Here is a 12,881-nt window from a genome sequence, read left to right on the forward strand (position 1 = left end):
AGGTTTTAAATAACCAGGTCATTTGTATTTTTCTTTCTTTTTTTTTAACAGAAGTTTGGTTCACTCTACTCATTCTTGTTATATATATATATGTGTGTGTGTGTGTGTGTGTGTGTATATATATATATACACACACACACACACACACCATATCAAACACTGGCCAGTGTGGTTTTAACATATTCGCACGCACACACAAACAAGCACATACACTGCATTTCTTCCCTCTTTTCATGTCGACCACAAGGCTGACCTGCTGGCCTCTATTTCCTCTGAAGAGGATATCCCCCTTCAGTAGAGTCTTAAAATCCATCATGGCAGACGGCTTGAGAACCTGATGTATGTGTCTCCTCCTCTATTGTCTTTGAAGCGTTGGGAGGGTTTGCCTTGGCCTGGCCACAGTGATGATTACAGTCTCATAGTTAGGTCGTTACTGACATGTGTTCAGCTCACTCTGTCTGATGTCGCCCCATGTTTGATGGAGAGAGGAGTTCTGGTTCACTGATAAATGTAATTAGGAATGTGGTTGCTGGTACCCATGCTCATGGTCTTTAACTACTGCTGCCACCTTGTACCCCCCTCAGTCACTCCAACGGAGAGATTTTCTGGAAATCCTACCTCCCCATCTTGCAAATTGACAAAGAGACCACAAATAAAACCCACAGTAAGCGTGTTTACATGCATGCAAGTGTATCTTGAGTAGCTTATGTACGTTCCTACTGAGGGCATTCGGAGGACAAGCTGTTAATATACATCTTTTACTGCTCCTCGGCAGATATCATTGAGCACAAAAATAAACAGAATGTTCCAAATGTCACTATGGAAACTGACGTTCCTCTGACCACAATGAACAAAAGCAAACTAGCTAAGATATTTCTATTTGCATGTCACTGTTTGTTAGCTAATATTGACAAGTCCGAATGGTCATAATCAAGTTTCCTGTCATTGGACATGGTATTACACCAAGATACGTCAAGTAAAATTATACTGAGCTACTAATGTGATGGAAACACATCTCATGTTTACATTTTAAAGGGCAGTTTTAGGTTAGCCAAAAAAATTCACTCCTTCACTTTTCCTTCTATAACATAAACCTAGTAGCAGTAAATTGAGATTAGAGCCACACTACCGTAATTTTTCACATCTATCACATACAAGGCACTGCATGCTTGTTAGCAAAAAGCTGTATACATGCCATGGACACTACATTTTTTTATTTTTTTAGGGACATTTTTGAGGGCACTAGGAAGTGCATAAAAATCCCACTCAGAACTTGGACACAATTACCCTTTGCCCTAATGTAGTGTACTAAATAGCAAACAGGGAATGATTACACACACAGCCCTGGACTCAGAAAGTCAGGAAATACATGTGTTCACATACATAATATGTTGACATTAGGTGTGGGCATTAGATATAGACTCATTTTATAAAATAGATTACTATGCCCATTTTGAGATGGAAAAATTGGACCATTACGTCACATAAGGCAGAGGGACCAAGCATGGACAAGTACAACAATAACAATGTCACATCCCATTCAGTCAGATGAGGTTTAAAATACTAAGCACTTATACACATTTGATGAACTGCAGCCGTCTTATTATGAGCCTGCCAAAGGACCATGAACAGGCCAGGACAAGGCGAAATAATGGGGCAGAATGAGAACGTGAATTGTGGTGTGTGTAGTGTGTCCTTTTGTAAAAAAAAAAAAAAATAATAATAATAATAATAAAGACCCCATTGGTTATCCGTGCAAGCAGCTTATTACGATCCATAGTTACATTTTATTGCTGGGCAACCTCTAGTGGCCATTGTAATTATGACGGGAGCAAAGGAGAAAATTAGATGACATGGTAGAAAGATCGACATAGTCTACGTTAGAAGGATGGGTTGACAAAACCCAAGACTTTCACATGGGAGGCCCGCTGTTGGTTTCCCATATGAAACTGATAGTCACTGTTGTGCCTTTTATTATTCTAACCATGACAATGAAGGTCCTTTAACCTTATCAAAGTACTTATTTTAACTGTGGCTAAACCTAATCAAATCATGACAATTCTACAACCTTTACTGCTTGCTTATTATTGTTACCATGGAAGGTCTGGTACACTTGCCACTGGTACACTCCTATGGGTTATATGATTGGTACCATGGCAATGATGAAAGTCAGGTTTCATGTGATGCTGTTGTCATGATGTAACAACGTATGTGTAAGACTCAACCCAGAAGAGAAAATTCAGTGAGAAATGCAAACATTGATCTTCACTCATTACTGGGAAGAAATACAAAAAACGAATACTGTAACTAAAATAGTGTTTATTCCATAGAAAAAATACCTCATCCAATGCATACAGTAAGAAAGGACAAGTGAATGTTACAAAAACAAAGGCTTATATTGTAATGTCATGAAGAGAATATTGTTGAATTTCATCATCATATCCTTAAACCACCTCTCTAAATGCATGCACTTTCAATTCAAAACAGTTCTGGTTGTCTCATTTCTCATGAGATTTTTTTTGTAACAACAGTTTCCCCATATTTAGCTCCATTTTGCCAGATGCAGTACAGGAGTGCACTTCACACTGAGCTTGTCATCAAAACAAAGTGTGGTGTTCACCTCAGAAGCAGCTAGTAGCCTTTCATTTCAGGAACTGTCAAAAGTAATCAAACATAACATTAAAACCTTGACACTGATCATTGCATTGATATAACACAGCCAATGTGTACAGTGTTGACAATGGATGTCCTAATACATGTGGTAAAATCTGGCAGCCACCTCTCAGAACCAGAACTCAGAGACGAAGACATGAACGTTGATGATGTTCTGGCCAGAGTCGCTATGAGTTGACAGGTTGCGCATGGACAGTTTCAGTATTGTAGTCAATGGACCAATCAGGGACTTCACCTGGCGAACAACACCTGAAGGAGACAAAGAAGAACAATGACGTTGGTAATGAGTACCATACAATAAATAGACAGCAGGAGCAGACAACAGCCTATCTTTGGTTGGCTTCACTGACAACAATGCAGATTCTTCGATATTGTTTCTTCAGTGTTGTTTCTTCAGAAATAGAGCTGCAACTGACCAGTATTATAGCTAACGAACAAGATAAGGCTTGTTCATTTTGACTTGAGCTTGATTTCTGTATTGCTATTTGGTTTAAAGGGTCACCCAAAACATATTTTCTCACTTACCCCTAGTGGTATTAAGCCATGCAGATAGTTTTGTTTTTAAGTGCTGAGGTTTTGAGTTAGAAATTTTGCTTCCACCCCAATTCAATTGAGGCCAATGGAATTTTGTTTGTGGTGCTCAGCGCATTGAAAAATTTCATTTGTCATTCAACAAATGACGCAAAGTATTTTCAAAAACAATGTCCTGATCACAGGCTGTCTAAACTAGCCTTCTTCTTCAGTCATCCATCTCAAGTCTGACAGTTCTGTCAATTTTATACATACTTCAGTTTTATTCAATACAGCTGTCTACATTTCTTCAGTAGAAAAACGTTCCAGTGAATACTAACTCTGACACTAATGATCTCTTATGGCAATGATTTTGGCAAAAGAAAGTTGAATTCCCCACAGGGGCTGGGAATTTAAGGGGCATAAAAGCTAGGTTAAAACAAGGTTGTCTCTCTAACTACTCTTTCACTTGGTGACACCACTTACTACAAAAGTTTCTGTCATCAGGTGAGTCTTGTTATCAACTGGTGCATTTGGATGAGTATTCAGATGAGGTGTGATGCTGACGAGCTAAACAAAGGTGATGTGAGGACTGTCCATGACAATCCGAATTTTAAACCTCCCTCCCACCGTCCACTCTTTCTGTGGACAAAAGACCCTCTATCAGGGTAAAACAGATGGGAGAATAAACATACTGAAACAGAGCATTACTGAATGCCCATGGAATTCACTGGGTGCTCTTTTTAAGTGAACATGCGATTACAGGGGGAAAAATGCCAGTGTTTATACAGGCTGTCAGCGGGCCTTTTCTTTGCAGAGGGCTGGTGACATTTCAGCTCTGGCCTGTTTGAACAGTCATCGCCAGAGTGCAGTCAGGCAGCACAATCATCACACTGTCCTCCTATCACACCTTCAGCCATCCTTTTTCTTTTTCTCAGTTACTCCTCTTGTGTTTCTCTTACTCATCACTGAGCTGGTAGAGTGTTCAAGTGTTCAGTGGGATGACTCAAGTTTTTAATCCAACGTGGGTCAAAATAGCGACAGATCACTGTCTTGATCGGTCTGAATTATGTGGCTCCTTGCTGTGGTACTGATAAAATAATAAAACCCATTTGGTCACTGTTCACCACAGAGCAAATGATGATCCATTATGCGCCATCCGCTGCGTCCTTTGGGACACTGGCGTTGTATGATGGCAGATTCCCCCACCCACTCATTCTCCTCCTTCTCTTCCTCCCCTCTCTTCCCTTCCTGTGGGGGCCTGGTGTTTGTGGCACCATCACTGTGGCCCACAAGGGTAAATGAGTCCCATGTGTTTGATGGAGGGGAGCAGTCACAGTCACGCAATACAGCCATGGAGGCATTCCTCCAGGAATCCATCTTTAACTCTGGGAGGGGCAAGCTATAGGAACGTGAACTGTAGTCTCTCTCTCTCTGTCACTTTCTTTAGCTCTCTTGTCCTTCTCTGAGTCGAATCTGTGGGCACACAACAGATTCCAGAAGATTCCGGCGATAAGCAATAGGAGGAGTGTGGAATGGGGCCCACTGCTACCAGGGTTGCCCCCCTTGTTTTGGTGTTTTGGGACTCTGTTGCATAGTGACACTAGATGGAGGGGCGCGGGACTGAGATTTTATTGTTTCCAAAGCGTCAGCGCCATCAGAAAGAACTAACCTTTGCTTAAACCTAACAACAGCCCCAACATTAATAACTGACATGGAAAAAGAGACTGAATTTTGAGTCTGAAAATTATTTTCAGACATAAGCCAGTTGAGATGGCACGCAACTCTGAGTTGACCAATGCAAACTCAAACTGAGTTCAGATGGTTCATCATTTGTGCGTGTACTTAAATCAGTTCAAAAGCTTCTGTGCTGGGCTGAGGAAGCACACAATGAAGATGAGTAAGATATCATTATGAGCACAACATGGACCACTGCAAAGACAGATGGGTTTTGGTCCACATTAAAGCTTTTTTTAATTGCAGTGTACAGTAAGTGTGGCCTAAATCTAATGAGGACTAAACACTCTATAATCAGGGTCAACTGAGGGTAAGTTTTCCACTGAACAAAAAATTGTTTCTATGAATGAAAGCTAAACAATCTTACCGCATAAATAAATAGCAAAAACACAGACACACATCACATATAAACTGAAAATTTATTAAGGACATCTAAATAGTGCAATATGTGGAATGTGTCTGAGGCTCGTTAGTGTTTTGTAAATTTGTTTGTGGTCTAATTAGCACATGTGGAGGACACAACTGTGTTCTTAGAAACAGAAATTCTGTTATAGTGTCCAATAGCTATTCCAAATCCCCAACTTTCCCCTGAGCTCACTGCTGATGATTTGAACCTTCACTCAAAACAAAGTTTGTTTTTGCTCACCTCAAATTTTTAAATTCGCTGTTGAACGTTCTTTGTTTAACTTATTTTTTTTCCATAGCCTTGAGGTCAAGAAAACAGTAATTACATTATTACAATATGGGTTCGTATGCCCAATTCTGCACAAAGCAGCGTGATACCAAAGTCAGTGTATGTGACCTCTTGGAAGCCTCTGCCAATTCCTAACATGATGACTCTGTGTTTCCGTAAGCTTCCCATCAAAAGCACAGTGGTATCCTCAATGAGGGGAAAGCATCAGCTAACAGCTGGGCCTCAACATACTCACAGTGAACCTGAGGTGAAACCACAACCGCATACTCATCTTTAACATTTCATCTGGGCTGTAAGGCAAAAAGCCAGCAGCCACATAACAGGTTGACTTTGATTGGCTACCATACCACCTGAGATTCATATAAATAAACATGGGGAGGTTTTCACAGCCCTACAGCTGACAGTTTGTCCTGTGACTTAGTTGCAAGGTCATGTCATCTGAGGCCTGAAGTGCCCGAGCAGGAGATCGAGTTGTACTGCTGGAAAGGTTTGTGGTGTCTTTCCGTCTCACTGAGGTATCTGCCACAGGGTGCAAAGGTGACCCTGCTGGCTTAAACAGCCACCATCAAACAAACAGCTGTACAATCTGTCCGTTCTCCAAAACATTCCGCCACACCATAAAGTAGCCCCTTAAGTAGAAAATAGCCTTAAATAAATGCATACTAGTAGCAGAGACAGTGCCACAAAACAAAGTGAAGCAAATGCCAGGAGGCATTTGTCATCCTTCATGGCCACGAGGGCTGCAATATTGAAGGGTTACATGTAAACAGTACAATTTCTGGGTTTTCTGGTTTCTACAACTCAGCGAGGAAGTGTATGACAAAATCCAAAATGAACGGGTTTAACACCAGAGACAAATGAAAAGTATGCATTGGCCTCACCACAGTATTGTATAATAACACGCTGGTTGTGGCGCTATGCATGCTCACTGCAGTGAAACCACTGGAGAGCATCCAGGTGGTGTACAAAGTTCCAGTATGCAAAGAGGGTACTGGAGGGCATTCTTCAGCATCATTGTGGCTATAACTGCGATATGTGTTGTATGTAACCGTATCACTGATGTACAGCTGAGCACTACATAAACATATACACAGCAGAGAGTGGTTTCTTATTCAATGATTCTTTTTTTACTGCCTAAAACTTTTTCTCCAAAAATATCTAGGAGGCATGCCAAAGAAATTGCTAACTAGCTCCCTTGCTACCCCATTAGCAAAGCAACCAATTTCAGTTTTGATAATCCGTCAGCATGGCTGAAATATAATCCTTTCAAACTGCCAACATAACTCACTGTATGAAGACTGTACAGGCCCCTCAGGGAACGGATCTTGTGTTTATGGCCAGGTCACTGGCCACTGGTACACAGATGGCCAGTCAGGTCAGGCTGTCCAAACACAACTCTGACCACTCCAGAGAGGAGGTGGGATGCATGCGCACCCCTGTTCTGAAAGGCCAGCATATGCGGCTTGATATTTTAAGGTCAATTAACAGTGAGTCATAGTTACAGATCTCTCAAATGGCCCGTGGGTCATTGTTGGAAAGTGTCACTCACTGGATAGTGACATCATTGAAAAGTAGCCGTAGGGAACTGGTTGGTTCTTTTCTTGGACTTTCTGTTTTAGCAGTTGTGGGCCAGAGCAGCTGAGATGACATAACACGCGCCATTATCTTTACCACAACCTTTGCACTATATTACAATGACGTTTCAAAGCAAAGAACCACAACTAAGGAGCAGAAATAAGACTTGTCAATGTGGACTACATATTAAGGAGATGAGAGGAAAACCTGCTTTGTTTGCATTTTAAATCAAGATTTCATGTCATGTTCTCTAAAGTAAACAGCATCTTGATAAGCTTTTAAAAGTACTTTTTTTTTTATCTGTTTTGGCATGTCACTACATGAACATGGATAAAAACAGCATTAATTTTGTGAACCGAGTGATTAACTAAACAATGTTACATTTAGTTAAAATCAGATTGCCAGAAAGAAGGGAGTAATGATGAGTACTATGTAGTATAATAGATCACCAAAAAAGGGGAGATAAGTGCATCTGATGAATTACTGAGACAGTTTTATTGCAAGTAATATTCTATGTGTACATACCAGTCTCTTTTTGACTGTGTACATGGTGCATGGTCTGCATCACCATCTCTTCATCAGCACATTGATGGTGGAGGACCACCCGAGGGGAGCGTTGAATGTTTGACTGTGGTGTTGTTGGGTGGGGAAGACCCTGTTTTGATTAACCATACTAATCTCTATTGGGACAGACAAGGATTCCTTGCGGGCTTGGCAGGCTCTAGCGGGCCTGCTGCTGCCATGTCATGATTCATTCAAATGACAACCACTCAGACTTGAGGAGCTAGTTATCTGCTTATCTCCACAGCTGTCCTCATCTCCTCACCAGCACAGCCACAAGCCAGAGCCACAAGTTCCACTGGCTCTGAAGTAGTCATGTCTCACACAGTAGGCTCACATTCCACCAGCCACTGTGGATGGCTGCACTCACGACCATGACTACCTGCACAGAGACAAACTGTTCAGTTCCTCGTCTATTCGTCTTACTGTCTGCCTCACTGGCTGCCAGCCCTGTGCCAGTGCCAACACAAATGATATTTACTCTCTGCACAGGATGTAAACCGCAAAGGTATATTTCCACCTGCATTAAAAAATGAATGGAATTTAGCTGCGGTGTCTTAGACTTACAGTTTCTCCAGAGGATGTGTATGATTTATGAAGAGAAGATTCCGTATTATCTGTTGCCATCCGGTTACACAAACATAAATACCGCATTAAAAAAAAAAAAAAATCCTGCTAAAAAAACACCAGTGATTAATGGTACAGAAAAATCCTTCCACATGACAAATATTACTCATGAAGAGGAGTCATTTGGACAGATTCAGTGGATGACTAAACATGTCCTGACTGTTTGATTCCACATCTGGCTACTTATTGTATTGTACATTCCATTTATGCACATTCATATTGGTCAGCCAGCTGGCTGAGTCAAACAAAACATAACTCACTTCATCGTACAATCTAGATAACTTTTGTTAACTTTTTATTCTTCATGGTGAACAGGAAGAAATGGGATTGATGGGTTGTCACATCTTTTTCCCCCATAAAAATTGTCTCTCAGCAATAACTAAATCATGGTTAAAGCAAAGACATGGATTTCTGCGGAGACTCACAGATGGTATGGTCAGAATTTGGTGTCAGCATGAATGCATGGACCCAACCTGTCTTGTGTCAACAGTCCAGACTGGGGCTGGTGGTGTAATGGTGTGGGGAATGTTTTCTTGCAAACCTAATCAAATCAAATCAAATCAAATTTATTTATAAAGCACACACAGGCAACACAGCTGACCAAAGTGCTGTACAAAGACGAGATCAATAAATAAAATCATCACAAAAATAAAACATCAATCCAGGGAATAAACGAAACAAAAGAGAAACACATGCGCGATTTGCAAACAGCCTACCATATGCCAGCTACTCATGCACCATATATAAATACAAGCACAGTACACTGGCAGCTTATGGACAAGAAACAGAAAATAATACATTCACAGCATACAATCAGCCTATCAGATCAGGGTGACTCAATCACTAGTGTAAATAAGTATGTTTTGAGTCAAGAACTGAAGGAGTCAGTTGAGGGGGCAGATTTGATTAACATGAGCAGGCGATTCCACAGTCTTGGCTCACTTTGGGCCCTTAATACCAATCAGTCATTGTTTGAATGTCACAGCCTGTCTGAGTATTGTTGCTGACCATGTTCACCCCTTTCTGCCACGACTTACCCCTCTTCAGCTGGCTACTTCCAGCATAATTATGCTCCATGTCACAAAGAAAAAGTCGTATCAGACTGGTTTCATGAACTTGACAATGAGTTCATTGTACTTCAAAATACTTATAAAATACCTTTGGGATGTCGTACGGGATTCGCAGCATAAATGTGCAGCTGACAAATCTGCAGAAATGATGTGATGCAATCATGTCAAACATGGACCAGAATCTTAAAGGAATGCTTCCAACATCTTGTGGAATCCATGCCACAAAGAACTGAGGCTGTTTTGAGAGCAAAGGGTGGCCCTGTCCAGTATTAGTATGATGTTCCTAATAAAGTGCTCGGTGAGTGTTGTCACCCGTGTTGCAGGAAATCCCCCAGACTCGGCACATGTTTCCAGCAGAGACAACCTAGCCAGTGTTTTCAAAGGGAGGACTCATCTGTCCACCTGGTGACAGCCAAAATCAATCATCCCATTATCAACCCTATTCAAACAACCTGTCCCGAATCAAAAGTGGGTGACAGCATTAGCATGAGTAATGCATTCCTCCACTGTCTGTGTTTCCAAACATGTGTATGATATATCACAAATGTTATCTTTGTTGTGAGGATGAAATATATCACTTTGGTGGATCTGCTGCGTGTCTACATACCTGAAAGGATTTTGTGTGGTCGCTGCTGTGCTACTGTGGTCGTCATGGGAATTTGAAAGTGTTTGATTTGTTCTGATCATTTTTTTCCAAGTGCTGAGGGTTGGTTGTGTTTGCACAGATGCGTAAGGCTGTCAGGGTTGTCATCCAGATGTGACAGTGCTGGGAAAGGCAGTGATGGATGACCAGGAACTAGGAAAGAGTGTTGCGGCTCCTACTTGGTGTGCTGTCAGCCAATGTACTGTACATGTGTGCATGTGCGTGTGTATATATGCACATATGTCTTTGCATACACGGGATGCCTGCGTGTCCAGCCAACTGGTTTTGAAATAGTGAGTAAGTGAGCAGAACGGAAAAGAGCAACAGCCAATCAAACCTTTTAAGAAACACTTTTTCAAGTTAGCAACGGATTCTGAGGATTCCTAATTGCCTCTTTTGTCCCTTTCAAAAACACAAAAAGTGGCCAAAAATAATGGCCAAAGTTAGTTTGAGTTCACGCACTTGTTCATTAGTGGAGCCTCAATGTCTGCTACTCTTCACATCCCACCAAGCTGTAATACCACTGTTGGAGACACTGGAGATACTGGAAACTAAGCTTCCTTAAGTGACACGTCAGCGAGCCTCATACAATGGTTACGCAACAGCAGCATCTGTGGGCCAAAGCACCAGCAGCACAACCCACTAAACAAAACCAAGAGGGCCTTCATAGCACCATGGACGCCACACTTCACAGCGAGCAGTCAGTGACCAAGGCTCCAGTGCACAGGGCCTCACTTTGGATATGTGATGGGCAACTGGTGCTAACATGCAAGAGCTGCATCCAATAAGCATCCAATGGGTTTGGGAGAGAAGTGGCTCCTCACAAACAGGCCTTTCATGTGGTCGTCAGTTTAAGTGCTCTAATGCTCGGCGAGACACTGAGGCCTAGCGTGGGGAAATGGAACAATACATTTAACCACATGAAGCAAAGCACCCAGGATTACTTCTGCGCATATTTTCTCTCTCCCTCTCTCTCTCTCTCTCTCTCTTTCCTCCTTCATTGAATAACAGTGTCTCACTTTGTCTTTCTCTTTCTGAGATTTTACTCTCTCTCCCTTCCTTGCACACACACATGCATACTTGCCCCTGCAAATGAGCACCGCTATAAACAGGGAATTTCTCCTAAATCCTCTTTACACACAGGCACACAGACACTCACAGTAGACATTATATTACAAAATAAGGCTTATCACTCCTGCAAAATTACACCATTGCACATTCCAACAAAAACATACCATTATAATACAGTACAATATAATTATAACTGTTTCTACAGTGAATTATGTGAATTATTGCTGGTAATAAACATTTTTCTCCCATGTCTTTGCTTGAATTTGGGTGCGTTTGATAAGCACACATCTGTTTCTGCACAAGTGTTTAAGAGAAGAACACTTGTGTGCGCCCACAATCCAGCCTGAACCAGTGACAGTCACACGCACTTCTCCTCCTTCTCTCTCTTTCATTCTGTAAAGACAGATGTGCACACTGACAAGCCATCCCTTCATCCATCAGCAAGAATAAGAAGAAGACGCTGTCCTTCCACTACCACCCTGCCTGCATCTCAGCACACAACCAAAACAAAAACACCTAGACAGGCCCAACAATGTGTCATCCTTGGGCTCACAACACCCTCATTCTCCCAGGGCCAAGGCTCAGTTCATCGCTCCCACAGGCGTGCAGCAGCCTTGGGTCACCACCAGACTAAAGGATGGGAATGGCTGCTACCCAAACATGTGTTGTTGTTACACACCACTGGAGATGGTATCTGCTGCTCCTACTTGAACTAGTGCAGGGCTGTTTTTGCATGCTGGCGGTCGCTGAACAGGTAGTTATGATGAACGGCATGTCAATTGCAATCACTCATGCATACGTGCATGTAAATACACAAGTATAGATTTATACACTATTCCTGTGCGTTCAGACCTCCATAACTCATTGTGGAAAGTAATGATCTGCTTGGGATAAGCATAGCCGTGGATAAGTGAATTAAATGGTACTTTGTTTAACCACAAGACTGTGAAAATTGATGCCAAATATTTGGTGAGACAGAAACAGGCCTTCGTCTGTCTCAAAGAGCCACTCAGAGGACAACTCTCCGAAGGCACAGACACCAAGAGCCCCCATGAAGATGATGACAGCTACATGATGCCACCACACTGCAGAAGACCAGAACGAGCCGTGTCAGATGTACTTTTGTCAGGAGGTCCAGACATTCCTTATGGAAGATTTCTGTGCTTTTTGTCCCTTCTCAGTGTGCACATGTGAATTTGATTTGTAAAAAAAAAAAAAAATACAAATATATATTTCAGACTGAGAAATTAGGTCAGAAAAACCACCAACTTTTCAAAAAGAAATGCAGTTTCCAGTCACATGGGCTGTAGGGTGGTACAGGCTGCATGGTAAAGTTTCTGTTGTCAAATATTTGCTCTAGGCTGGTTAATTCAGACTTCACAACACACAAAGTAAAATCTCTGTACTCACCCACATACAATCCATTCTCTACCCTCTTGATGATGTCGAAGGCGTTCTCCACATTGCCTTCCAGGATGTCAAACTTGACGTCGTAACTGCCTAGGTGATAGGATCCGTAAGCCTGCACCGTGGTTCTCAGGAAAACAATCTCTGTTGGAAGATAACAATTAGACACAAAAAGCTTTTGGAGCCTAAACCTTCATAATCACACTGGGATTGCGCCGCCAAACCTGTGCCAACTCTTGCATTCCTTTTTTTTTTTTTTTCCAAGACAGAGACAATAAAATGGGAGACAGAAAGGTCTGTGTTTATTGTACAC

At 41.9% G+C, this 12,881-nt stretch overlaps 1 protein-coding gene across 1 annotated transcript in view; it reads right to left on the minus strand.

Moving 5' to 3' along the window:
* Positions 1–2,302: 2,302 nt before the first annotated feature.
* fbln1 (fibulin 1) overlaps positions 2,303–12,881 on the minus strand; it is a 28,889-nt gene continuing 18,310 nt past the window's right edge. The window contains exons 16-17 of the mRNA XM_041038303.1: positions 12,572–12,712; positions 2,303–2,922 (exon numbers count right to left, since the gene is read on the minus strand). Of these exons, the coding sequence (XP_040894237.1) occupies positions 2,783–2,922; positions 12,572–12,712 (281 nt within the window). The 3' untranslated portion in view covers positions 2,303–2,782. The remainder of the gene's footprint in view (positions 2,923–12,571; positions 12,713–12,881) is intronic.

This window comes from Toxotes jaculatrix, chromosome 5 (genome assembly GCF_017976425.1).
Source record: "Toxotes jaculatrix isolate fToxJac2 chromosome 5, fToxJac2.pri, whole genome shotgun sequence".
In the NCBI taxonomy this organism is placed as follows: domain Eukaryota; kingdom Metazoa; phylum Chordata; class Actinopteri; family Toxotidae; genus Toxotes; species Toxotes jaculatrix.